Source organism: Ailuropoda melanoleuca, chromosome 6 (assembly GCF_002007445.2).
Source record: "Ailuropoda melanoleuca isolate Jingjing chromosome 6, ASM200744v2, whole genome shotgun sequence".
NCBI lineage: Eukaryota > Metazoa > Chordata > Mammalia > Carnivora > Ursidae > Ailuropoda > Ailuropoda melanoleuca.
The window spans coordinates 118,245,441-118,270,253 of NC_048223.1; the positions used below are offsets into that span (position 1 = coordinate 118,245,441).

At 46.2% G+C, this 24,813-nt stretch overlaps 1 protein-coding gene across 5 annotated transcripts in view; it reads right to left on the reverse strand.

Annotated features, from left to right (window-relative positions):
• The window catches only part of RGS10 (regulator of G protein signaling 10), a 37,705-nt gene extending 29,925 nt beyond the window's left edge, over nucleotides 1-7,780 (reverse strand). Inside the window, exons 1-2 of one of the 5 annotated variants that reach the window (XM_034663353.1) lie at nucleotides 7,594-7,731; nucleotides 2,200-2,389 (exon numbers count right to left, since the gene is read on the reverse strand). In XM_034663353.1, coding sequence (XP_034519244.1) covers nucleotides 2,200-2,206 — 7 coding nt within the window. In that variant the 5' untranslated portion in view covers nucleotides 2,207-2,389; nucleotides 7,594-7,731. Of the gene's footprint in view, nucleotides 1-2,199; nucleotides 2,390-7,593 lie in introns of all 5 variants that reach the window. The other 4 variants (XM_034663354.1, XM_034663351.1, XM_034663352.1 and 1 more) reach the window with 4 other exon arrangements.
• Nucleotides 7,781-24,813: the final 17,033 nt, after the last annotated feature.

Genomic DNA, 24,813 nt, shown 5'->3' on the forward strand with positions numbered 1-24,813 from the left:
CACTCAAGCTAGAAGGAACCATCAGTGATAACATTTGTTTTCATTTCGTCCACTCTGTTGATCTCCTCCTGTTTAGTTTACCTATAAAATATTCTTGCGATGAAAAAAATTGTTTTTAACCTTCTGAGTTCTTTAAGGCATTTTATTTTATTTTATTTTATTTAAAGATTTTTTTGTTTATTTGACAGAGAGACAGCCAGCGAGAGAGGGAACACAAGCAGGGGGAATGGGAGAGGAAGAAGCAGGCTCCCAGCAGAGCAGGGAGCCCGATGCAGGGCTCGATCCCAGGACTCTGGGATCACGCCCTGAGCCGAAGGCAGATGCTTAACGAGTGAGCCACCCAGGCACCCCTTTCAGGCATTTTAGATCAGATATTTGTAGACACAACACTTATCTTTCAATAAATCTAAGTTCAGTTGAATCTCTCATTAGATAATAACAACAGTGAACACTTATCCATTGCTTGCAGCGTGCTGAGGACTGCTTCGAGCTTTGTCTGGGGGTTAAATCTTTCACACCTCACAATGACCCTGTGCTTAATATCATCCCCCACCTCAGATGCGCAAGCACAGATGAGGGGCAGTAACTTGCAAGGGTCGCCCAGCTAGGAAAGCGGGGAGCTCTCTCCAAGCGCAGCTCCAGAGCCGTACTCTTTATCATGAGGCTCTGCTGCCATTTTTATTTTTGATAACTGCTGATCTCCACACTCACAAAGGCCGGAACACAACGGCCTTGGAGAGAAAGACAACAACTGCGCTGTGGGAAAAGACTGAGAAAACCAAGAGGGAATTCAGTGCAGACAAAAACCCACACAAGACCGGGCCAGAATCATCTAGCATGCAAACACAATGTACATACACTTTCCATTTACATGTATGCTGTTCTGTGTGGTTTCTGACCTTAGCAAAAGCCATTATTTCAAAGATACAGATGGCCGAGGCTCGCCGCTTGCAGCGTATTTCGTAATGCATTATTTATAAATGCCATGATGTCATAGCTGCCAGAGACTTTCTCCAGGCATTAATTCCTTGGAAATCCATACTCAAAAGGCATCTGTAACACTCATCGGCACTGAGTGCTTACAGCACGGATGCCTGCTATTAGTCGGCAGGAAGGTCTGGGTAATGATCCTGCACGGACAATCTTCCCAAGTCAAATGATGTCCTGGTAAAATTTCAGTATCCGACTTCCTCAAAGCAGAGTCCGTGTACATCATCAAAGAGTCTATCTTAAGTACCCCCAAAACTTAAGGCATTATTAAAGAAAACAAAACAAATATTCAAGCCCAGGAAGAGGCAGAAATGTTCATTTCCAAAATCTAAAGCAGTTTGGTGCAACACACACAGACAAACTCACACCCGTTACTCCAGTAAATATTCAAGGAAAAGTGCACACCTCAGGAACCTTATTTAAAACCTCACATCAGGGGCACCTGAGTGGCTCAGTCAGTTAAGCGTCTGACTCTTGGTTTCAGCTCGGGTCATGATCTCAGGGTTGTGAGATCGAAGCCCATGTTGGGCTCCACACTCGGCACAGAATCTCCTTGAGATTCTTTCCCTCTCTTTCTCCCTCCCCTTCTGCCCCTCCCCTCACTCTTTCTCTCCCAAATAAATAAATAAAATCTTTAAAACCTCATATCAACTATACCACATCAAACATATCACACTTTTAAAAAAAGTCATCACATTTTTAAAAAAAAGTCATCTAAACTCAGAAGCAGAGAATCAGTTTGTTACAACCGGCGATCTATGTAAGGCTCCGGGTCATGGAAACACTCTATCTAAATATTATTTAAGTGTTTATCGGCTCCAGTATCTAACTTCTGAGAATAACTACTTTCAAGCATGCAATTCCCTCGGTGGGGAGGTTTGCGTGAACTGCAGTTTGCAGAATATAATAATAAAAATGACAAAGTTTTAAAATAATCATAATAGCAGCAAGCATCAAAGACCAGAGAAGACTAGCAGGCTGCAGAGGGTTGGCTGGACTCAGAAAAGGCATCATGGCATTTTTTTTTTTTTTTTTACAAGAAGCCAGAGACCTCAGAGAAAGCCAAGGGCTCAGGCGGTGCCTCCAAACGTCGCCTGTGCACCTGTGTCTGCCCTCCACTCTCCCCCCAGCCCCCGCCCTGCGACGCTGTCCCCCAGGCAGTGGGCGGGCTGAGGACACCCGCCAAAGGGGGTGGGGGTCATTCCTTACGTTCCATGCTCTGAGGTCCACCTGAGGAGTCTCGGGAAGCCCGGAAACCCACCGCCTTCTCAGAGACGTCTCGTGGGAGACAGGCTGGGGGCCACGGGGCTCCTGAGCACCCTTGGGTCCGGAGGAGAAACAAGACTCCACAACCTCTTTTGAGTGGACTAAACAACAGATGGCCACCGGCTTCCAGTTTCTACCAGAGGGAAGGAAATCAGAACGCCAGACCGTTATTTGTAGCCTCCCTAGAATCTCCACTTTCTAGGCAAAGGCCCAGAAAAAATAAAATTACCCAGGAGCCCTACCCTGGGGGTGAGCATGAAGACCCTGTCCTTGTTTCCTTCACTTCCCAGAAGCCCTGTACCGCCCCCGGGGCCTGACACTCATGCATCAATGTGCCCTCACTGTCCCCAGGGCCCCTAGGCCTGGCGAGTAAGTGACATTCTCCCTCCTGCGTCTCCCCGGGGTCAGCAGTGTGGGGCACTCGTGTTCATGTGTACGCTGATGGGTGTTTTCTGATAGATTGGGGGCGAGACAGTGAGCAGGACAGCTGTAAAAATAGCTGCCTGCGCGAGCGCTTGCTAGAGCTGAGGTTGGGCTCGTGGGCAGCCCATTTTACAGAGGAGGAAACTGAGGCACCGTGAGGCGCAAGCAAAGATGTGGACGAGGTGGGACTCAGCCCCAAGCTCCAGGGCTGCAGAGCCTGGAAAGGGAAGGGCAGTGACAAATGCAAGAAGTGAAAGGCGGGGCCCTTTTTCTCACGGAACTTAAAATTGAGAAGATGACACCAGGAGTTCCCAGATGGCTGTCTGCCCACAATGCCAGAGGCTGGCATGAAGTTTTTTTCACTGGTTCATGAAGAAATGAAAATAAGGATAAGGAAATATTTACCATGTAAGCTGTCTTGATACGGTCAAGACGGCCTTGGGTTGTTTTTAGGAAAGAGATCATTATATTTATTTACGTGGTACAAAATTCAGAGACACTGTGGGAGCACAGGGGAGCAGGGCTTCCTGTCAGCTCTGTCCCTCAGCCACCCAGTGTCTCTCCCTGGACGGAACAACCTCTAGAAGATTCCGGGGGATCAGGACATTTCCTTACATGAGATTCTGTCTACTCTCTGGGGTGTTCAAATGCCCTTTCATTCATGGAATGATAAAGATGGTTGATGATGGCCTTGTTTTTAATGTCCTGACTGGAGAAAGGAAGAAAGGGGGGAAAAGGAAGAAGGGGGCGGGAGGAAAGGAAAGAGAAAAGTTGTCAGCTCCATAGTCATATTTATATATATGCATATATTTTTTTTAAACTCTAAATATATTATAACAAGATGACTAAATGGATACTGTGTGAACTCATGCAGGTCGCTCTGGGCTTGGGTCAGAGATTTGAGTTCTCTGGTCTGTCCCTTCGGAAATGGGTGGCTCTGGACAAGTCCCTGCCCCTTGGTGGCCTCTGCAGCTGTCCAGGGAGAGACAAAATGGACAGGCTGCAATCCGGGGGCAGAGAGGGAGGGAGGCAGGAGGCTGGGGAGAGCGGCCCTGCTGGGACAGGGGGAGACCCAGCTTTGGGAGAAGACTCAGGACAGAGGACGTCCTTGGAAGCAAAGGGGCAGAAGTGGCAATGCGCAGCCCCCCGATGGGCAGAGTTGGGGGGGAGGGGGAATGGGCCTGGGAGAGAAGGCAGGCCGGAGGAGGGGTCCCTGAGCACCGCGCAGAGGGGGCAGCACAGCTGACCCACAGGCACTCGGCAAGGCCCTGGAGGGATGGGAACTTGCTTAGAAGGGAAATGAGTCCCCGGAAGTCTGCAAGGGGCTGTTCCCCCGCAGGGGACGCCGCCTGAAGGCTCTTATCAGGGAGCTGCTGCTGTCGCCTGCCCCGGCCCCCTCTGCCCCCACCGGCCCTCTCGGGGCTGCTGCAGACGAGAGCTATCTGGGGGAAGCAGAGGACGACCAGTGAGAGTAAATTTAGTACAATTTAAACAGCAACTTTCCGAGCCAGCGCCCCGGGCCGAGGGGATTCCTCAAGCACAGCAGGGGATGTGCCTCAGTCTACCCAGGAAGCCCCAGGAAAGGGCCCCCAGGCACCTGCTGGGGTTCCCCAAATTTCTAACAGTGCAGGAACGAGACCTCAGTCACATACAAAGTCAATGAAGGCAAATACAGGTCCACTAGCACCTGACCCCCCACCTGACCCCCACCAGTCTACAGGCTGCCCTTGGTGGCATTCAGAGCTGGCGGCATTCAGAGCTGACACCACGGACTCAGCCGACTCGTGGGCTGGCCACGCTGGTCTAAAACAACACCCCTTGGCCCAGCCCGGCCTCTCTGTCCCTGAGCTGCTCTCCCTGAACCCACAGGCCAGCCCGTGAAGTTCCGCAGGGAAAGTTTCCCCAGAGGCCAAGACTGCCCCGCTGCTGGGTTGTTAAAACAAAGACATTAAGTTGCTATGTTGACCGTCATCTTTAAATAAAAACTTAAGCCCAGCAATAAATCCGAAACTGGTCCCAAGGGTTTAATGGGATAATGTACAACAGGCCCCCGGGGGAGGGCCAAGGCCTGCCTGGGAGGGTAGGGATTCCCTCCATGGGTCGCCCCTCAATCTGCCTGCAGAGGGAAGACTGCCTTTGGCTTTGCTTTCCAGGTGAGCAGCGCCCCAGTAACCATCAACAGCGTGAGTCGTGGTGGGGGTGAGGGAACTTGCGGGGTAAGAATCAACTAAGGCACTTGCTGAAAATGCAGCTTACTCTCCCTCCCACCTCGGGTCTCCAAGACTGAATCAGTGGGTCCAGGGTGTGGCCTGGAAAGCTGCATTTTATCCACCCACTTCGCAACCCGGGTGCATTCATGAACACGCTTTTGAGAACTCTCCGAAAGGAAAATAAGAGAATAGCGCTTTGAACCTTGGAGTTAGGGGTTAGGAACTCCAAACTCTGAGCTTAAAGACATGGTCTCCAATAAGGTTTTGCTGAAAAGCAGGAAAAGTCTATACAGTAGAAGGTTCTGGGAGGCAGGACTGCAGCCAGGTCCACATCAGGGGTCTGCAGGGCTGGATCCAGCTCTCGTGGGGCTGGAAGCTTATACAATTTGGAGAGCCAGTTTAGGAAAAATAATTCAAAGTTACCAAATAAAAATGTCGTCCAGGGTCCCATGGATCGCTTGGCGGGCTTCCCAGGACCTCAGCCTCGGGGCCCACATGCTCTTTCTCACTTGACTCCTTCTTTTCTCACTGCTGGATGGTGATGCCCAAACGGCAGGGCCTCATTTGCCCTTTCCTATCAGTGGGGCCCACTTTAAACCTAAAAATCCCAAGGTGGTTGGGCTCTTGGAGGCCAGGCACCCGATACCAACCCATGATAGTTAGCTACCGATCTGTCACCTAATCCCATGTCATAAGACTGAAAAGTGGCTGCCCCAAAAAAGATACACCTCACTGGTGTCCCTAAGTTGCCCCAGTCTTTCTGGGGTACAACCCTCACCCATATAACACCCCCCAAACCAGGGATGCCCTAAAATGTTGCAAAGCAATGAATAACCAGGCAGAGATATTCAGAGTAGCTCTGTTTATAACATGAAAGGGGGAAACTAACCTTTATTACTCACTTATTACGTGTCTAGCATTGCACTAGCAGCTTCGTAAGTTCTGGTGTGTTTAATCCCAGGACTATGAAACCCACTTTACAGATGGGAAAACAGACACAGAGGTGTGCCAGTAAACCAGCTCTCTTCGAAAAAAAAAAAAATCTAGCATTTGCCCATTTCCATGGTAAAAATACCCACCAACAGCCAATATCAAGCTATCTGTGATTTAGCAACCCGTTCTCAAATTCCCCAATAATTTAGCAATTGGCTCAAAGGTCAAGTAACCTGCCCAAGGTCACTGAATGATAGAGTCAGGATGGGAATCAGGAGTTGAATTCAAGTTCAGGCTCGGACTACTGCTCCACAGGCCTGTGAATAGCCACCAACAGGGAATGGCTGAAAGGGACACCCACAAAGGAATCCTTTGACCCACAGACAACACAGCAAGATGTACAAACCCACTGACACAAATATAAGCCCTCTACAATAACCCTAGGAAATCCTACTTTATTAGGGGTGTCCTGAATGTTAAATGCCATGATTTGCATAAGCTGATGGATGGGGAAACCAGCTCCATTCAAGGGCTCAAAGAGGGACAGCTGTTTTATTTCCATTNTCAAAGAGGGACAGCTGTTTTATTTCCATTTTGCGGATCCTCACTGGCACAGACACAAAGTGTTCACAGCAGTGGAGGTGGGATTTGGTCCCCGCGGGTCTGGTTCCAGTCCATCCTCTTAACTGCAATGTCCCTCATAAAATATGATATTCAGTGAAAACAGGGCATGGACCAACATGTCCAGACTCTTAGCACGAGGAAGAAGTGACTCTTGGAGTGGGAGGCAGCAGAAAAGCCTCTGAACTCAACAGTCCCGCCAACCTGGGTTTCAAAGATTCTCCATCACCCCCTAAGTGTGACTTGGCCGGGGAGGGGCGGGGTTACCTAACAGCTCCTGGCTTCAGTTCCCTCTTCTGGAAAGTAGCCTTAATAGTACCTAACTCACAGGGTCGACCTTAAGGGTGGAGGGAGAACACATAACTGGGTGAACAGAGACCTGGGCCCACATTCAGAGCTCAGAGGAGCAAAGCCATAATTGCGAAGGAAAGGGGTAAGGCGGTTGGCATAAAAGGCATGGTCTCATCTTCATCTTGGATTCTCTGTCCTATCAAATTGTGGCTCCGGCTGGTCCGTTGTGACAGCCAAGCCGAGCCCACGGGAATGCCAGCGCTCCCGGCGCGAACTACAGATGTGCCTTCTCCACCCTGGGGTTCACCGTCCTCCGCGGCCCCACGTTCGGCTCCGCGGCGCAGAACTGAGGGCGCCACCGAGCAGCCCGGGCCCCGCTGCCACTCCGATGCCGGGGGTCCCTCCCTGCCTCCTCCCGGCGCTGCGCGGGCATCATTTGCACCAACGCCAGCAGCGGAGAGAGGCAGAGAACTCCAGAAGGGAAGGAACCCGAGCGACTTTCGGCTTTCGGATCTAGAGCCCACACTCCCTCCAAAGTTTGAGGGTGTATGGGATCTCCTTTCTTCTCCCAGATCGTCACTAAAAAGAAAACTGCCGTTGTTCCCCCTTTTGTCCAAACTTCCTCCCCGCAGCCCGCTCGGGGCTCTGCACTCCCGCTGCGACTGCGACCGCAGGGACGCTGCACGGAGCTAGGAGAAGTGGCTCGGTCCGGGGGGGACCCTCGTCGGGTGGCATCGCCAAGCCGCGCCCGAGCACGGGAGGGAGGGAAGGATGACCGGGACCCTGGGTGGGCAGCATCCACTGAGGCGGCTCCTCCGGGAGCCCGGATCCCCAGCCCGCGGGCCCAGGAGCCGCTTACCTGACGGCGGCCGCTTCCTGCTGAGCCGGCTCACGGCGCGGTTAAACATCGCCGCGGTCGCCCAGGGAGGAAGGAGGAGCAGCCGGGCGGCGCGGCGGCTGAGCCGGAGGACGGAGAGGAGGAGGAGGCCGAGGAGGAGGAGGAGCCCGCTCAGCACCGCCCCGGCGCGCCCGCCCCCGCCCGGCCGCCCTCCCCACCGCCCCGCGCCGCGTGGCGCGCTCGGTGCGCCCTACCCGCCCCGGCGGGAGCCCAATAGTCCAGCGTCGGGGCCCCGGGCGGGNTCCCGGTCTCCCGCCCTCTTCCTGCAGCCGCGAGAAACGGGCACGGCGCCGCGGGCGCATCGCGCTCCGTGGCTCCGTGCGCCTTCGCGAGGCGGCAGGCGGGGGTCCCCTCCCGCTACACAGACCCGGAAGCCGAGGCCTCGAGGTTCTGCAAAACCGGGTGCGGCCCACGGCCTTCGCCTCCTCGCCCCCGAGACCAGGATCCCCGCGGGCCCGCGCCTGCCCGCCCGGCGACTCTGGCTGCCCAGCCTTCCCACGGCCACGAAAGCCGGTGGGGCGTCGCCAGGGTCCCCGCCGCGCGCGCGCGCGGCGGGGTGGGGGGGGACTTGGGCGCCTTCTCCCCATGGCCTGGAGGCTCCACGGGCGGGCATCCGTGGAATTCTGCAAGAGCCGTTGCGTTCCAGCGCCGAGAGATGCCTCTGCCCCGCTCAGCCACTACTTGGGGATACTTCTCTAACTTTGGGGACACGTGGTGCAGTTTCCGGCAGGGCCTTTAGCTCAGCGCTCAGAGTCACTTAGGTCCACATTGCGCTCCGGCTCCGATTTCTCCTCTTCTGCCACCAGTCACCTGCTCAGTGCGGCGCGCCCCCCTCCATCTATTGTCTCGTTTCTGTGCAAAACAGTCCCCAAGGGGGTGTCATTAGCCTCATTTTCTTGAGCGTTCGGTTTGCGAAGAATTGTCTTTCTGGCGAGTCTTATTTTTCTCCTTGTGTATCTGGCTTTGTCTCCAAATTGGTCTTTATTTTTAGCTGTGCTAATTGCTATTTTCTAAACCGCTCCCCCGTCGTCGGGCCCTGCCACCCATCCTTTTGCAGTGTTTTCACTAGCTGGCACTTTCTTTTATATCTTCTATTCTGAGCTGCCCGTTCTGCTCATTTTTCCTCCATCCTTCTACCCACCCCCTCGGTCCCAATTCTACCCCATCTCTGGCCTTCTATGGTTGATTCTTATCTGGGCCCTACCCTTGCCCTCTCAAAGCCACTTTTCTCTGAGTATTTCTGAGACCCCCTCTCCCCTGCTGCCAGGAGAGGTTTTTCTGGTGCCTGAAGATCGTGAAGATCACCGGCGTTTCGAGCTGCGCTGGAGGATGGTCACTAGGGGGGCCAGGAACAAGCTTAGAACCCAGCAGAAAAGCTGAATTTAAAAACGCCTCCTCCTGTCCTTGGGCTACTCTGGGCGTGGGCTCCCCACCTGCTTCCACACCCTTGTAACATACCGCAACGATAGGCAGCAGCGTCCCCCCTTGTAAGAGCAGGACTTTGAAACTGGGGCAGAGTCCTGGATCCGAATGAGGTCGCTACATTCTCAAAGCAATGCCAAGGGTATCTGTGCAGCGCATCTCCCCCAGAAAACTGCTCTGGAGACCAAATTACAGGTAAAATGACAGGTAATCCTAACACAGGAAACAAGGAGACTGCCACGGTGGGTAAGCATCAGGCATGGCTAAATATGCTGGTTGCCAGGTCCAGCACCACAGTGTCCTGAAATGCCCTGGGATGGCCTAAGACATATCTATGAATGCCTCCTGAGCTAAGAAGGAGGCCAGGCCTTTCTGAAATAAGGGGAAGTAGCCCAGCTTCAAACCACTTTCACTGTCCTGTTAGCGTATCAGATGGTGAGTTCAAAAATAAAGACCATGGTCAAGGTTTATTATACACAGTTTAAAATTTCTGATTTGGGACATTAAGAGACTGACTTGGTGAAGTTGCTTTAAATATCTGTTTTAAGTGTCTAAAGATCCAAAAGCCAGTTTTCAACAGGCACTGTATAAAAGACCAAATATACAAGTATAGAGCTTCATGGTCCCTAAAGCTTGCCAAAAGTACACACACACACACACACACATATGCACACACACACACACTGAAGTTCTGCCTGTGGTCTGCATGTGGGCTGAGAGTGCCCACCATCCAGATAGCATCACTCACTTTCTGTAGCTCAAGTTTTCTCAAGCGATGATAACCAATCTGGACGGAAAGAGGACAGGCAGCTTGGCCTCTTCCTACCCCTGTTGGTCTCATCTTTGGTTGAACAATCTTCATTCAGCCAGGCAAGGAGAAAGACCCTAAGGTGGCAGAGCGATCATTGACTTCAAAGTTCACTATTCTTTGTTCTACTCAGAAACTTTTAAAAATTAGTAAGCTGTGAATATATTATAGAATTTCTTATATTTTATTATATAGTATTTTAGAGTCTCATAAAGAATATTCTAGGCGAGTTGAGGCAGGGGAGTTATACAGTAAGATAAAAAGTGCCTGACTTGGAGTCAAGAGACCTGGGTACCAGTCCTGGGCATGTAGCAGCCCAGCCGAGTGTCTTCAAACACAGCCTCACAGGATTGGACAAGGAGAGGATGCCACCTACATTCTAAGGGTGTGATGTTCACCAGCAATAAACAAGAAAGCCACCTGGCACGGTGCCCAGCACATGTCGGCACACAAAAATTTACTGGAATCTGACTTACTCTTGCTCCCCCTTCCAGGGTTGCTTTAATAACCTTTAGCCTATATGCAGCGAGAAGTAGCATTTTTATTTTATTTTTTTTAAAGATTTTATTTATTAATTTGACAGAGAGAGACAGCCAGCGAGAGAGGGAACACAAGCAGGGNCTTACTCTTGCTCCCCCTTCCAGGGTTGCTTTAATAAACTTTAGCCTATATGCAGCGAGAAGTAGCATTTTTATTTTATTTTTTTTAAGATTTTATTTATTAATTTGACAGAGAGAGACAGCCAGCGAGAGAGGGAACACAAGCAAGGGGAGTGGGAGAGGAAGAAGCAGGCTCATAGCGGAAGAGCCTGATGTGGGGCTCGATCCCATAACGCCGGGATCACGCCCNTGGGATCACACCCTGAGCCGAAGGCAGACGCTTAACAACTGTGCCACCCAGGCACCCCTAGAAGTAGCATTTTTATTTTATTTTTTTAAATTTTTTAAAAAAGATTTTATTTATTTATTCAATAGAGATAGAGACAGCCAGCGAGAGAGGGAACACAAGCAGGGGGAGTGGGAGAGGAAGAAGCAGGCTCATAGCGGAAGAGCCTGATGTGGGGCTCGATCCCATAACGCCGGGATCACGCCCTGAGCTGAAGGCAGACGCCCAACCGCTGTGCCACCCAGACGCCCCTAGAAGTAGCATTTTTAAAAGAAAATATGAGGAATGCGCAGGGTTCGTAACAGTGATGCAATTGACAGGCACAGAGAAAGGAGAGTAAATTGTTACAACCTCTCTGGAAGGCAAGAGAGGCAGATAAGTGAAGATACATATTTGGCAACATGTATAAAATCTTTCAAAATGTTTATACCCATAGGACCAGTGACTACTTTTACAACTAGTAATTTATGCCGAAGAAAGACGAAGAAGGGCAAAGATGTGTGTGTACCGTTGAACATCCTAACTCCTCTTTCATCCGTGCCGTTGATAGTGTTATAAACACTCATTAATGGAGTGACTGACAGTATCTTCCTATGATGGGATATTTAACAGTTGTAAGAACTGTTTTTTTTTCCATTGAAAAAAAATCAGGATACAAATATAGAGAAATTTTTCAGTGGGGAAGGAGAGGAAATATAGTCAATTTATGTAGAGAAAACTTGCAGAAAACTATACCAAAATGTTACTAGCATTTCTCTTTAGACGGGATAAGGGGTGGTTTTAACTTTCATTATTACATTTTCTAGTTTTGCAAAATTTCTGTGGTGTATGTGCTCTTAAATCAGGGGTAAAATTCAGTAGTTGGAAACTGGTTAAAATCTCTACAGGGTTTAATGTACCAATATTTAAACCCACATTTTTACAACATGAGTTTTGCTGTCTTTAAACTCTGCATTTCCCATGGAGGGAGCAAGCAGACACCAATGGCCTTTCCCATCTTTGATCTCTCTTGCATTTCAAGTCACACATTCATGGCATATGACAGCCAGAGGTCAGTGTATTACCCTGCAAATCAGGAAACTGAGGCCTGGGGTGCCTGGGTGGCTCAGCTGGTTAAGCATCTGCCTTCGGCTCAGCTCAGGATCGCAGGGTCCTGGGATCGAGCCCCACATTGGGCTCCCTGCTCAGTGGGGAGCTAGCTCGCTTCTCCCTCTGCCTGCCGATCCCCTTCTTGTGTGCTCTCTCTCTCTATCAAATAATAAAATCTTAAAAAAAAAAAGGAAACTGAGGCCCAGAGAGCTTCGGAGAGGATGTGTTGCTAGGTCTCCTACGAGATTGGAGCCCCTTCTTTCCTCCCCCCTCTTGAACCACTCTCCTGGTTTTCCTTCTGTCACATTTGCCGTTCCCAACACCACCACCCCTTCTTCATAGAACTGGGCACTTCACACTTAGTCTTTGGATTCTTTCTTGCACTCTTACTCCCTGGACCACCTCATCAAGTCTCATGAATTTTAATACCATTTTTAAAAAATAGACTTTTTTAAAGAGCAGTTTTAGGTTTACAGCAAAATCAAACACAACGTACAGAAGAGTTCCCATATGCCTCTTGCCCCCCAACACACACAGCCCCCCCATATCCACCTCCCCCACCAGAGTGGTACGTTTGTTACAACTGATGAACCTTCGTGACACGTCACAGTCACCCAAATCCATATGAAATCCCATCTTTATACCACAGAACTCCCACACTTATCTCTCCAGCCTGGACTTGCCTGTTTGACATCCTCTCTTGGATGCCTAATGAGACCTCTCCAACTGAGTGGGCCCAGAACGGATCGTCGTGTTCTGGCCCACACCTGCCCCACCTATGGCCTTCTCATCTCAATGAAGGGCAACCCACCCTTCCAGTGGCTCAGACCAATTATCTGGGAGTCATTTCTGATCATCATTTTTCTCACACTTCACATCTCATCCATCAAGTCATCCCGTAGGTTAGACCTTCCAAATGAACCCAGAAGTCTATGCCTTCACCATGTCCACCTTGTCCAAGGCACCACCCACTGCCTGGCCCAGAGAAGCAGCTCCCTACAGGTTTCCCTGCCTCTGCCTCGCTGTGGTCTGTTATAAATCCAGCATGTGGAGGGATCAGTGAAACAAGGGAAGTCTCACCGTATCGACCCTCTGCTCAGACTGCACTGGGCCCCCCCATTGCCCCCAAGAGAAAGCGCAAGAACCTTATAAAGACTGACAAGGACCCATGTGACCAAGACCTCCATTTTCCTCTGACAGCCTTTCTTTTTTGTTTTTTTAATTTAAATTCAATTAATTTAACATATATATTATTTGTTTCAGGGGTACAGGTCTGTGATTCATCAGTGTTACATAACATCCAGTGCTCACCACAACACATACCCTCCCCAATGTCCATCATCCAGTTACCCCATCCCCCACCCCCCTCCCCTCCAGCAACCCTTAGTTTGTTTCCTTATGCTTTGTCCTCCTCTCTGGTTTTGTCTTGTTTCATTTTTTCCTCTCTTCCGCTATGATCCTCTGACTTGTTTCTTAAATTCTGCATATCAGTGAGATCATATGATAATTGTCTTTCTCTGATTGACTTACTTTGCTTAGTATAATACCCTCTAGTTCCATCCACATCGTCACAAATGGCAAGATTTCATTTTTTTGATGGCTGAATAGTATTCCATGTGTACATACACCACATCTTCTTTATGCATTCATTTGTCGATGGACATCTGGGCTCTTTCCATAGTCTGGCTATGATGGACAATGCTGCTATCAACATTGGGGTGCAGGTGCCCCTTTGGATCACTACATTTGTACCTTTGGGGTAAATACGCAGTAGTGCAAATTGCTGGGTCATAGGGTAGCTCTATTTTCAACTTTTTGAGGAAACTCCATACTGTTTTCCGGGGTGGCCGCACCAGCTTGCATTCCCACCAACAGTGTAAGAGGGTTCCCCTTTCTCTGTATCCTTGCCAACGTCTGTTGTGTCCTGACTTTTTAGCCATTCTGACCAGTGTGAGGTGGTATCTCATTGTGCTTTTGATTTGTATTTCCCTGATGCCGAGTGACGTTGAGCACTTTTTCATGTATTTGTTGGCCGTTTGGATGCTTCTTTGCAGAAATGTCTGTTCATGTCTTCTGCCCATTTCTTGATTGGATTATTTGTTGTTTGGGTGTTGAGTTTGATAAGTTCTTTATAGATTTTGGATACTAACCCTTTATCTGATATCCTCTCTGACCTCCTTTCTACGTCTGCCCTCCGCCCCCCAACTCATCTGCTCCCACCTAACCTCCTCATCCCTCAAACGCCTCCACATGCTTCCACCTTGTGACCTTTGCACCGGCTGTTCCGTCTGGAACACCCCGCCCTGGCTGTGTGCATGGTGCACTCCCTCAGTTGCTTCAGGTCTTTATCCAGATGTTACCTCATTGGTGTTGAAAATGGCAACCCCACCTCCCGTACTTCCAACCCCCTTTCCTCCATCCTTGCCGTGGGGTTCTGCACAGCACGTAGCACCTTCTGGCATACTGCATTGTACTTGTTGTGTCTGTTGTTTCTCCACACGGTCCCTACACTCCCCCTACCTTCCATTCTCCCTGGAGTCCCAGCACCTGGGGGAGGGCCTGTCACACAATAAGCACCCAACGGAATGTGTGGATGACCCAGGAGAACCCTTCTCTCCTCTCTCTCAAATCCCCAGGAGGATGACAGAGAAGCTGCTAGATGCAAGGTATATTTTTATGGTAAGGTATAAACCCACCTGGACAAGGTGTATGGAGAAGGAGACAATAATGGAAGAGAGATTTCAACCAATCCGAAAGCAGATGGGAGTGCAGAAACCGTTAACTCAGAAATTCTACTTCTTCCGTATCTCCTCAAGAGAAATGAAAATAAAAGTCCACACTAAAACTTGTACACAAATGTTCATAGCAACAGTATTTTTTTTAATTTTATATATTTATTTGAGAGAGGGAGTATGAGAAGGGGGAGGGGTTGAAGGAGAGAGAGAAGCCGGCTCCCCACTGAGCAGGGAGCCCAATGTGCGGCCTGATCCTAGGACCCTGGGATCATGACCTGAGCTGAAGGCAGATGCTCAACCGACTGAGCCACCAGGCGCCCTCATAGCAACATGACTGATAATAGCCCCAAAGTGGAAACAACCGAAGTGCACATCAATATTCAAATGGATAAACGAATATGCCATATCCTTACAATAAAATATTATTTAGCAATAAAAAGGAATGCAGTCCTAAGGCATGCAACAACACAGGTGAACCTAAAAAAACATTGCGCTGGGTTTAAGAACCATCACAGAATAGCTACATCATATAATCCCATTTATATAAAGTCCAAAATAGGCAAATTGGTACAGACAGAAAGTAGATTAGTGGTTACCTAAACCCAAAGCAAGGAGAGAGTGGGCAGGGACTGTTAAGTACAAGCTTGCTTCGGGGGGATGATGAAAAAGTCCTAAAATTAGATTGTGGTGATGGCTGCACAACTCTGTAAATATACCAAAAATCATTTAATTGTGTGTTCAAATAGGTGAACTGTATGATATACAAATTATTTCTCAACAAAATTGTTTATTTTTTTTTTAATTTACAAAGATCAAAAACAGGTCCCATACAAAGGTTCAGAGCTCAAACTGTCATGGACTCCTTGGAAAGCTACTGGAAGATACGCTGCACCAAAAATGGGGGCACTTACCAAGTGCTCAACACCATTCTAAATGCTGTTTGAAATACTCTTCTCATTTAGCAATCCCTTACAGGGAGCTCGATTCCAGCCTGCCTCTAAGGGCGGCAAGTAAAATCGTGGCTCTTCCTGGATTAAAAAGCACATTCACACATATTTTCATTCAATGGTCACTAACACAGTGATAGGGGAGATTATAGATGTAGAAACTGTGCCCAAGAGGTCTGGAGAACTGCTCGATGTCACAGGTAGAGGTGAAAGAGGAGGGCTAGGATTTGGGTCTCTTGGCTCCTGGTGCTCTTTGCACGACTGCCTCCTGCCCAGGAAAAAAATGATTTAAAAAAAGTCCCTGTTGCAGGTGTCTACTTTGTAGCACTGTACCCTGGCGTTATTTTTTAAATGTTGCAGAATCCAAGATTCTTAACCTGGATCTCCCTTCAAATCTAGATTCAAAAACGTCTTCTGAAAAGCAAACAACAGAATCAACGAAAAGTGCGTGCGTGCAGACCTACGCATATGCATGTAAGGCGTGACCGTAACATAATACTATTCTGGGGTTCCTGAACAGTCGCGCTGCCAACACACATCTCCCACAAAGTGTCGCCCCATTCAGGGTGATCACAGACACTCTACAGAGGCCACTGGGTAGCCGCCACTGCTGAGACCTTTTCAAACACTTCTCTTCTGGGATGTCCTATTCTCCCAGCTATTTCTAATAGTGAACACTATCTTGTGGACCTATCTTGTGGTTTTGGGAAACCGCCAAAAGCTATTGATGAAAATCCGTGGACTGAGGTGTGTGAGATGGCAGTGAGGAGCGACAGCAGGGGCAGAAGATGCAGCCGTAGAATCGCTGGGCCAGCTGACCGGCGTGCCTTATAAACCAAACCGCGAGGTGCGTTCAAAAGAATCAGCATTTGGGAAGAGAATTCCAGCTGACTCCTTTTAAAGACAAACACATATTTCACATCTTGGATATATAAAATCTGGCATGGCGAAAAGAGATTCACTTTACAAAAGCAAAAAGTTACATTACTAAATTTTATGGCCATCGTATAATATACCCACAAATGTTTCTTACTACTTAATAAAAGCAATGGACACTTTGTGAACTAATCAGCCCCATAAGACAGAATTTAATTAAAAAATTTTTTTAAATCATTTTTAACCCAAGCCTGATATTAAAAAATGCAAAAGTTTTAATGATTTTTATTCAGTCTTCTGGTTATTCATCTGTGTTTATAATCTCTAAAATGTTTTAACATGCTTTTAAAAATCATAAAACCCAGCCAAGATACAGTTAGAAAGCAATCTTCAAAAGATCACTTGTTAAACTGTTCCCACTTATGATTTCCAAGTACCTTTTGCCCAGCCATCAAATTTTACCAAAAAGCTATTTGATCACTGCTTTACATGTGGTTGTAGAAAATATGTCATAACTAGTAAACATATAAGAAAATCATCTGACAAAAACACAGGGACTGCAAATCATGTCATTCTTACTTAAATTTTAGCCAGATGGAAACTTTCCTGAATCACTACTTCCTAGATACACGTTGACCGAGATCTCAAGAAATGTTGACCATGTTCTCAGGCTCGAAAGTTTGATATTTTTATCAATGCTACAGAACATTACATGTGAATTTTTGCACCTTGAAGGAAAAAAAAAAGCTGAAATAATAAAGCCATAACTCAGATTTTTAATATACTTGGGGTGGAAAAATCCATGTGTGTATATATACACACATACATAGGTGTGTGTGCACGTATGAACACGTATGTGCACGTGTGTATGCATATGCACATATTTAAATTAGCATGTAAGCAAGCTGAAAAGCAGTGAGGATTTTTGGCATAGCCACTAAATGCATTTTTTAAAGTTTATTTTTTCAGCAATCTCTACACCCAAAGTGGGGCTCAAACTCATGACCCTGAGATCAAGTGTTCCATGCTCTTCCAACTGAGCCAGCCAGGCAACCCACAGCTAAATGCATTTTAGAGGCAATCTGTACAGCTTATGTCTCTCAAGAGTAGGCATTAGTTCCACACAGAGATCTGGCAATCATCAGACCCAAAGTTTAAAACGTCCAAAGATCTTTCCATAAGAAGGAGTTACCTGTATAGGGAGGCAAATACCACAAATTTCTGGTTGTTAGTATCATTAGATGATCTCTATTGATAAAAGACAAGAGAACCCATTAATAGTACTTCGTTTTATATGCTTCCAGTCATAAATACCAAAACACTGTCTTTAATAACTGTAAATCCCACACATTTACGTAATAGGCTATAAAGTGCCATTTTGGATCTAGTCCATATTTTGAAGGGATTTATAGATACAGGTAATATTTGTTGCCAGGGACCATTTACAACCTCGAACAATCTTTTCCAGCTGAGGCCAAGTCTGTTCTCAGCCACCACTGTCCTCAGCCTTTTTTAGTCATGGTCACCAGAGAGTTTTTTCACCCTTAACATAAACAGCAGTAAATTCTCCAAGTGCAAACATACCATTCGTGACTTTATGGGCTAAAAGGATACAGAGCAGTTGAGGAATAAAGACTGTTATCTGCTATGTTTTGGAGGCATTTAGAACTTCCTGGTACTGGATCCACCTTCTTTCTTCAGGTCCAATGTCTTTGTGTCATTAGATTTAAAATGCCCATAGATTAAAACCACTGTAAAGCAATTTAAGTCAAGAGGAAATCCACGAATAAGCTGGTGACTAGCTGAGATCTTAACGCTCCTCATGTCAAATACCTCAAGTCTGTCCTACCAAATGGACACTTAACAAGGCAAACATGTGGAAGAGTAGTGTCTCCAAGAGGAAAAGTATCTACGAACAGTCCCCTACCAAAAGGAAAGTTGAGTAAATTTGCATGGAGACTCAGATTTGGGGAGCAGTGGAGGAAACTGAAAGGTAGATAAGTATCTAGGCCCCAGGCGGGAGTGGTTCTCCTTATTTCTTTTAAATGTGATCTATAAAATTTAAAAATCATATACTTTTACTGTGGTGAAAATACACAACATAAAATTTACCATCATGGCCATTTTCAAGTATACAGTCCAGCCTAATTGTATACATTCCCATGGTTGTGAAACAGATCTCCAGAGCATTTTCATCCTGCAAATCAGAACCTACACCCGCAAAACAATTCCCTCTTCCCCTTTCCCTTCAGTCCCTGGCAACACCATTCTATTATCTGTTTCTCTGAATTTGACTACTTAGAAACCTCATGTTAAGTGGTATCATTCAGGGTTTGTCTTTTTGTGACTGGCTTATTTCACTTAGCTGCCGTCTTCAAGATTCATCCAGGTTGTAGCGCGTGTCAGAAGTCCCCCCCTCATTCGAGGCTGAGCGCTCCCACTGTGTGGATATACGTTGTCTCCATTCATCCACCGATGGACGATCGAGTAGCTTCTCAGTCTTGGCTATTGTGAACAGTGCTGCTATAAACATAGGTGTACGACTATCTCTTCGAAAATCTGCTTTCTTTTGGACATATACCCAGACGTAGAATTCCTGGATCTTACGGTAATTCTATGTTTAATTTTTTGACAACGTTCATGCTATTTTCCTCAGTAGCTGCACTGTTGTTACATCCCCTCCAACAGCGCACACGGTTCTAATTTCTCCACAGCCTCACCAACACCTGTTAGTTTGGGGGGTTTTCCCTTTAAAATAACACACACACACACACACACACATACTTTTTTACATCCATGGTAAATTTTTTGGTTTAAGTTATTGAATGTTGAAAAAACTTGGAAACAGTTGTCCGAAACATTTTAAATGTTTAAAAATGTATATCATTGACTGAATCATTGTCCCCAGAGCTTTTAAAATTTTTAACTTCAAAATCTTTTTCTTAATTTTAGATTTCAACTTTTTCTTTCTTTCGAACCCCCTGCCTTATTCTAGTCCACCGGGAAGATGAGGAAGGGCCCGTTCAACAGTGAACACAGGAACAGCTGGCGGTGCCAGAGCAGGGGAGGAGGGGGTGGGAGGGAAGATGTTGCACCCACAGGGGCTGCCCTCGGAGATCTCCTTCCCAACCACGGCCACGAGCACCTTCGGGAACACCCGTGGGAGCTCAGGAAAAAGCGGACTTGCCCGTTGCCCAGAACAGCTCAGCACTGGTGCTTCCATCACCAGCAGTAGCCACCCAGGCTGCCGGAGGAGGCTCTCCGCGGCCCCCTAGACTTTCAGAGATACCCAAGCAGCATGGTGGGAGGCACGGGAACTCTGTCTTGGAAAACAGAATGGCCTATATGGCTTCCTTTATTATAACCATCAGACTGCTACTCCAAATTTGCACACAAGCATCGATTTCCCTTCCATCCCAGTCCTCCTTTATTACTTGCCTTTAAGCCCTTCGTATTAGTTTGCAAATTTACCTATACAAAACCATTTATTCACTCAACAACTATTAAACACATAGACACCATGAGTGGTAGACGAGACAAAATCCCTACCCCTGTGGAATTTATAATCTAGAATATCTTTAATCAAATAATCACATAAGTACAGGTCTAGAGTCTCGAGGATCATAAAGAAAAAAATACAGGGATAATGAAAGTATAACTGGGGGACCCTTAAATTATGTGTAGGGCTGAGGCTCAGTCAGACTTCTGAGAACAATGACAGGCCGATGTAAACAGCCAGATAGGCAGTGGTAGCAGTACCTTCTAGGTCAAGAAGGCATATGCCAGGGCCTTGAGGTGCCAGAGCTCAGTGAATAAAGGAAGGGAAAGCCAGGGTGACTGGAGCTTGCTAACAGAGAGGAGGAGGGCGGGGAGGGGGTGTGTGTGGGGAGGCTGGATGGGTAGGTAGGCACCTGGTCCTGCAGAGCTGGAAAGCCTTTGAAGCACTTGGGATTTCATGCTAAGTGCAATGGGAAGTTACTGAGGCATTTTCAGGTTACATGTTAGTAGGTATTTTTAAAAAATTAATGCAACTGTTACAGAATAACCTCTAAGATTTATCAAGTGAATAAAGAAAGGTGCAGAACAGTGTATACAACATGTTATCATTTCTGGGGAAAAGGGAAAATAAACACTGATACATAAATGAGTCTCTGGAAAAATACCAGACTGGTAACACCGGTGCCTCCTGCGATGGGAACTAGATGGCGTGGCTAGGAGAGAGGAGTGGGAGGAAGTTTTTACCATCTATCTTTTTGTATCCTTTGAATTAGGTATCATGCTTAAGAGTTACCTACCTAACAGTAAATTAAATTAGAAATTAAAGTCACTCTGGCTGTGCCAAAAAGACTAGAAGGGTTAAAACTTAGGAAAGATACCAGTTAAAATGAAAAGGACTGATGGTATCTACTGTTGGCAGTGTGGGGAGTAAGTGGAATTTTCATATGCTGCGTGCAGCCATTTTGGGAGACTGTGGGACAGCATCTACTGAAGCCCATCAGACACACATGGTAGAACCCCAAATTCCATCCCTAGGCATATACTCAACAGAAATGAGTATGTATGTTCCCCAAGACATTTTTTAAAAATTCATTACAGCACTGTATGTAAATCCCAAATGGAAAGCCCAAGTGTTTAGTGAAGAGTAGAATGGATAAACTGTAGCACACTCACACAATACGACACACAGCATTGAAAACTCTGTGGCATGCAACCACTCATTAAGTGAATCAGATACAACAGGGTACAAACTGCTTAATTCCGTATTTATATAGTTTGAAAAAAACAAACTAATCTATGGTCACAGAAATCAGGCTACCAGTTGTCAGGGGAAGAGTGGAAACCAGACAGAAGGGCAGGCAGACTTCTTCTGGGTGCTGGCAACATCGTCGCCTGGTCTCTTGCCACCTCGTGACTGTGTTCACTTTGTGAGAGTTCGGAGCTGTGCACACACATGTACTCTTCTGTGGAATGTTTGGATACGTACTTAGGTCTATGGGGTAAGAGCTCCTGCAGGGGTGCAGGTGAAGGACGGTAGTCGGACTGGGGGGAAGAACAGGGAGCGGGTAGGGTCGAGATCTATTAAGTCACAGGCTTTTGTCATTTCCGTTTTTGCATTTTGTCACCAGCCTAGTAAGTCTAACAAAACCATCAGCAAATTTAATGTCAAAACAAAACATTTGCTTCTAAGAGGTAATACGCTGGAGTAAGGTTATAAATACCTATGAGTAAATGCAAGTAATTTCCAGAAATGAAAATTTAAAACCTTTCTCTTTGACAGCAGAGCTAGATTCAGGGCACCTTTAAGACCCAACCAAGAATACAGAATATAAGGTCTTCAATAAATATTTACCCCTCGAGATAGAAGGGCAAACCAAATTTTAAACAAGACACTATTTTAACTGTGCACTCACGTGGCGGACACCATGCCATCAAAGACCAACACCGTTCAGATGACCTGTTTTCCAACACTGTACAAGTCTTTTATAAGTTGTCTTCTCATCCTCACTTAAACTAAGAAATTGCCTTCTGCTCTAACCAGTTTAATCGGTAAATACGCTGAAGCACACACTGACTTTACATCTAGTCTATGTGCTATATATATAATTGCCACTTTAAGAATCTCAACTGTGTCACTTCCCATGGCTATTTCCAGGTTGTCTGTTATACTCAGACGCTGCCTGTCCAGGAACCCAATTCCTGCCTTGCTGGTAGCCCCTCTTCCTAAAAAAGTAATCCTCCCTAAACTATCTGGCACCGCGGACCAGTATCACTCACGTTCTTGGAAGAGAGCTCTGCAGGGGCAGCTACGGTTCCAGCCTGGTGCACCCCAGTGCATTACCAGAGGGGTGCACCCTAATCACCTCCCGAAGATGCTTGACAAGCTATATTGGGTAACAATTACAGAGATCGCCAACTCCCAAAAAACCATTTTTTTTTTGAAAATGTGTGACACGGTCAATAGGGTTGTCCTCCCTGGACAAGAGTTAGAAGAGGAAAAAAGGAATCCACACCAATTAACTTTATTTCAGACTACCTTCATCCACAACTGGATCCTCAGAATGTGCATTCCAACAAGCACCCAGTTGATTCTGGTGGTGTTCTGGTTTTAAGAGGAAGACTAAAATATGTTTACCTTCACTTCCTGTATCGTAGTCACGGCATTCAACATTTACTTCACATCTACCACGTGCCAAGCACTGTTCTGTAAACCCTCGGGTTCAGCTAGTCACCTAAAGAAAATCCTTGCCCCCGTGGAGCTTACATTCTAGTGGAGGATGACTGACAGAACCAAAGATAGAAAAATAGCAAAGCAATCTGGAAATGAAGTTGTCCGTTTTTGAAAATAAAAGATTCCTGGTTATAATAAACTAGATGCGGATTTTGAACCATATCTTAATCCCATTTTACTGAAAACGCTCAAAGGCAGTATTTAGCACGGCAGCGTCTGCCCAACATTCTAACAGACGTGTAGATACATTAATAGATACACACATTAAAGGAAACTGAAAATAAACGATCAGGGTCAGTAACTAAGACAAAGGTGTTAGTGATATTTTATTTTCAATGACCTGCTAAGTCTCCTAGCCTTCCTGGTAACATGTGCACATGGTCTTAAACTAAATAACACATGAAATATCAGCACTGAAGCCCTGATCACCAAGGTTTGCTACACCTGCCCAGGGCCGTCTGTTTCCATGTCAACTCTCTTCCAGATCAAGGACCTCTGCTCCCTTCATTACCCTAGTCACTACCCCTTCCCAGTTCAAATCCTCATTAAGCAGATAACCAAGGCTGAGCAGGGCCACAGGCTAAAATATAACCTAGCCAAAGGAAACTAATTGACAATGTTTTTACAAGTTTAGTCTTTTCCAAAAAGAAGCAAACTACAATTATTTAAATGGGCATTCTCAATTTCGCTTAGTTAAGATTTATGAATTAGCTTTACTTCTGTGAGCAAAAGTAATCATATAAACCACATACCAAACAATTCAACTCACAACTGTTAACCAGTAAAATGAACTATGAAAATTTAAAACACATACAATGTTAGTATCAACTCTCAGAACACACAGAGTTGCATATGGCTACATACTTCATGCCATTTTGTCCAGATGGTTTTGGACTTTTCTTCTTTGGTATACCAAAATCCAAGGAAGAAAGATGGAGGAACAGAGAGAAAAAAAAAATCATAGTTGGGCAAGTTATGCTATCGACTGGTTGTTTATAGCAAAACCTGGGTTACTTCAAAAATGCAATTTTCCGGTATCACCTGGAAATTAGGCTCTTTGCAAATGCCCGTCAGTTCACCAGAATAAAGCAGAGTCAAAACAGGAGATCTGCAGGCGAGCTGAGTCCAGCTGCAAGACCAACTGGACAGCTCCACCATGTGAAATCCCTTTCCAACGTGCCGCTAGCCTGCCCCTCCTCTAACAGCCAGCAGACAGCACTCCGGTTGCATTTGTCTGGTGGACTTTCCAAGCTGACTTCAAAATATTAGAATATGGGGATCACTTTAGCAGAGGAATACTTCAGAGAAAACAATGGTTAGTGAATTGCAAAAAACACAATTTGAAAAAGTTAAAATTTAGCATCTGTGTTAGAACTGAGTTAGAACATTAAGGAAATTATTTATTTGACACACACCTTTTGGTCAACTGTTACTCTCATTGACATTCTCGTTTAAAAACCAAACTGGGAACGCTATGTGGATTAAGCTCTCTCTTCCCTCGAATAAAATCCTAACTATAGTGAAAAGTCAATTTCTATTAGTGCCCTGCCTCTTTTGTCCAAGATTACAAAAAACCTCCCAACTATATACACTTTCCCAGCCCTCCTCTATTTCCTAGATACAAACTGAACTTTCTTCACATTTGGGCCATTTTAAAACCAAAGTCATTCTTGCCCCCAAAAGAGGTATTTACACAAAGTACCTTGTGAATTAGTTTCTAGCCTCTGTACTAATTGTCAAAGTAGATCCATTTAAGTAGACTGGAGCCCACATTTCCTATTAACCTGTACTAATTAGCACATTTGTTTGAAGTTGTTAATTATTCACATAATTTCCTTGTTTCAAAATAGAATAGATGGCAATCTAATTTATAGTAACCTATTTGGACATGGTAAGTAGGACACTTTATTACGACACATCAGAATTCACATGTAACTAAACCTGCTCATTTGGACCACTTAACAGAAAGCTTCTATAAAGCCTAAATCATTTTTGCATCTTTCCAATGCATACTAAAAATGTAATATCAAGGTGTAAAATGTATTAAGTAGGAATCCAAATGCTGATTTTTAACAAACAGGAAGATTTAATTTGGGCATACCCTGCTAGAAAAGTGCCTATAGATAAATTCTTTTCCTATTTTTTTTGTTTGTTGAGTGCAACTTTACTCACAGATACCACCAAAGATCA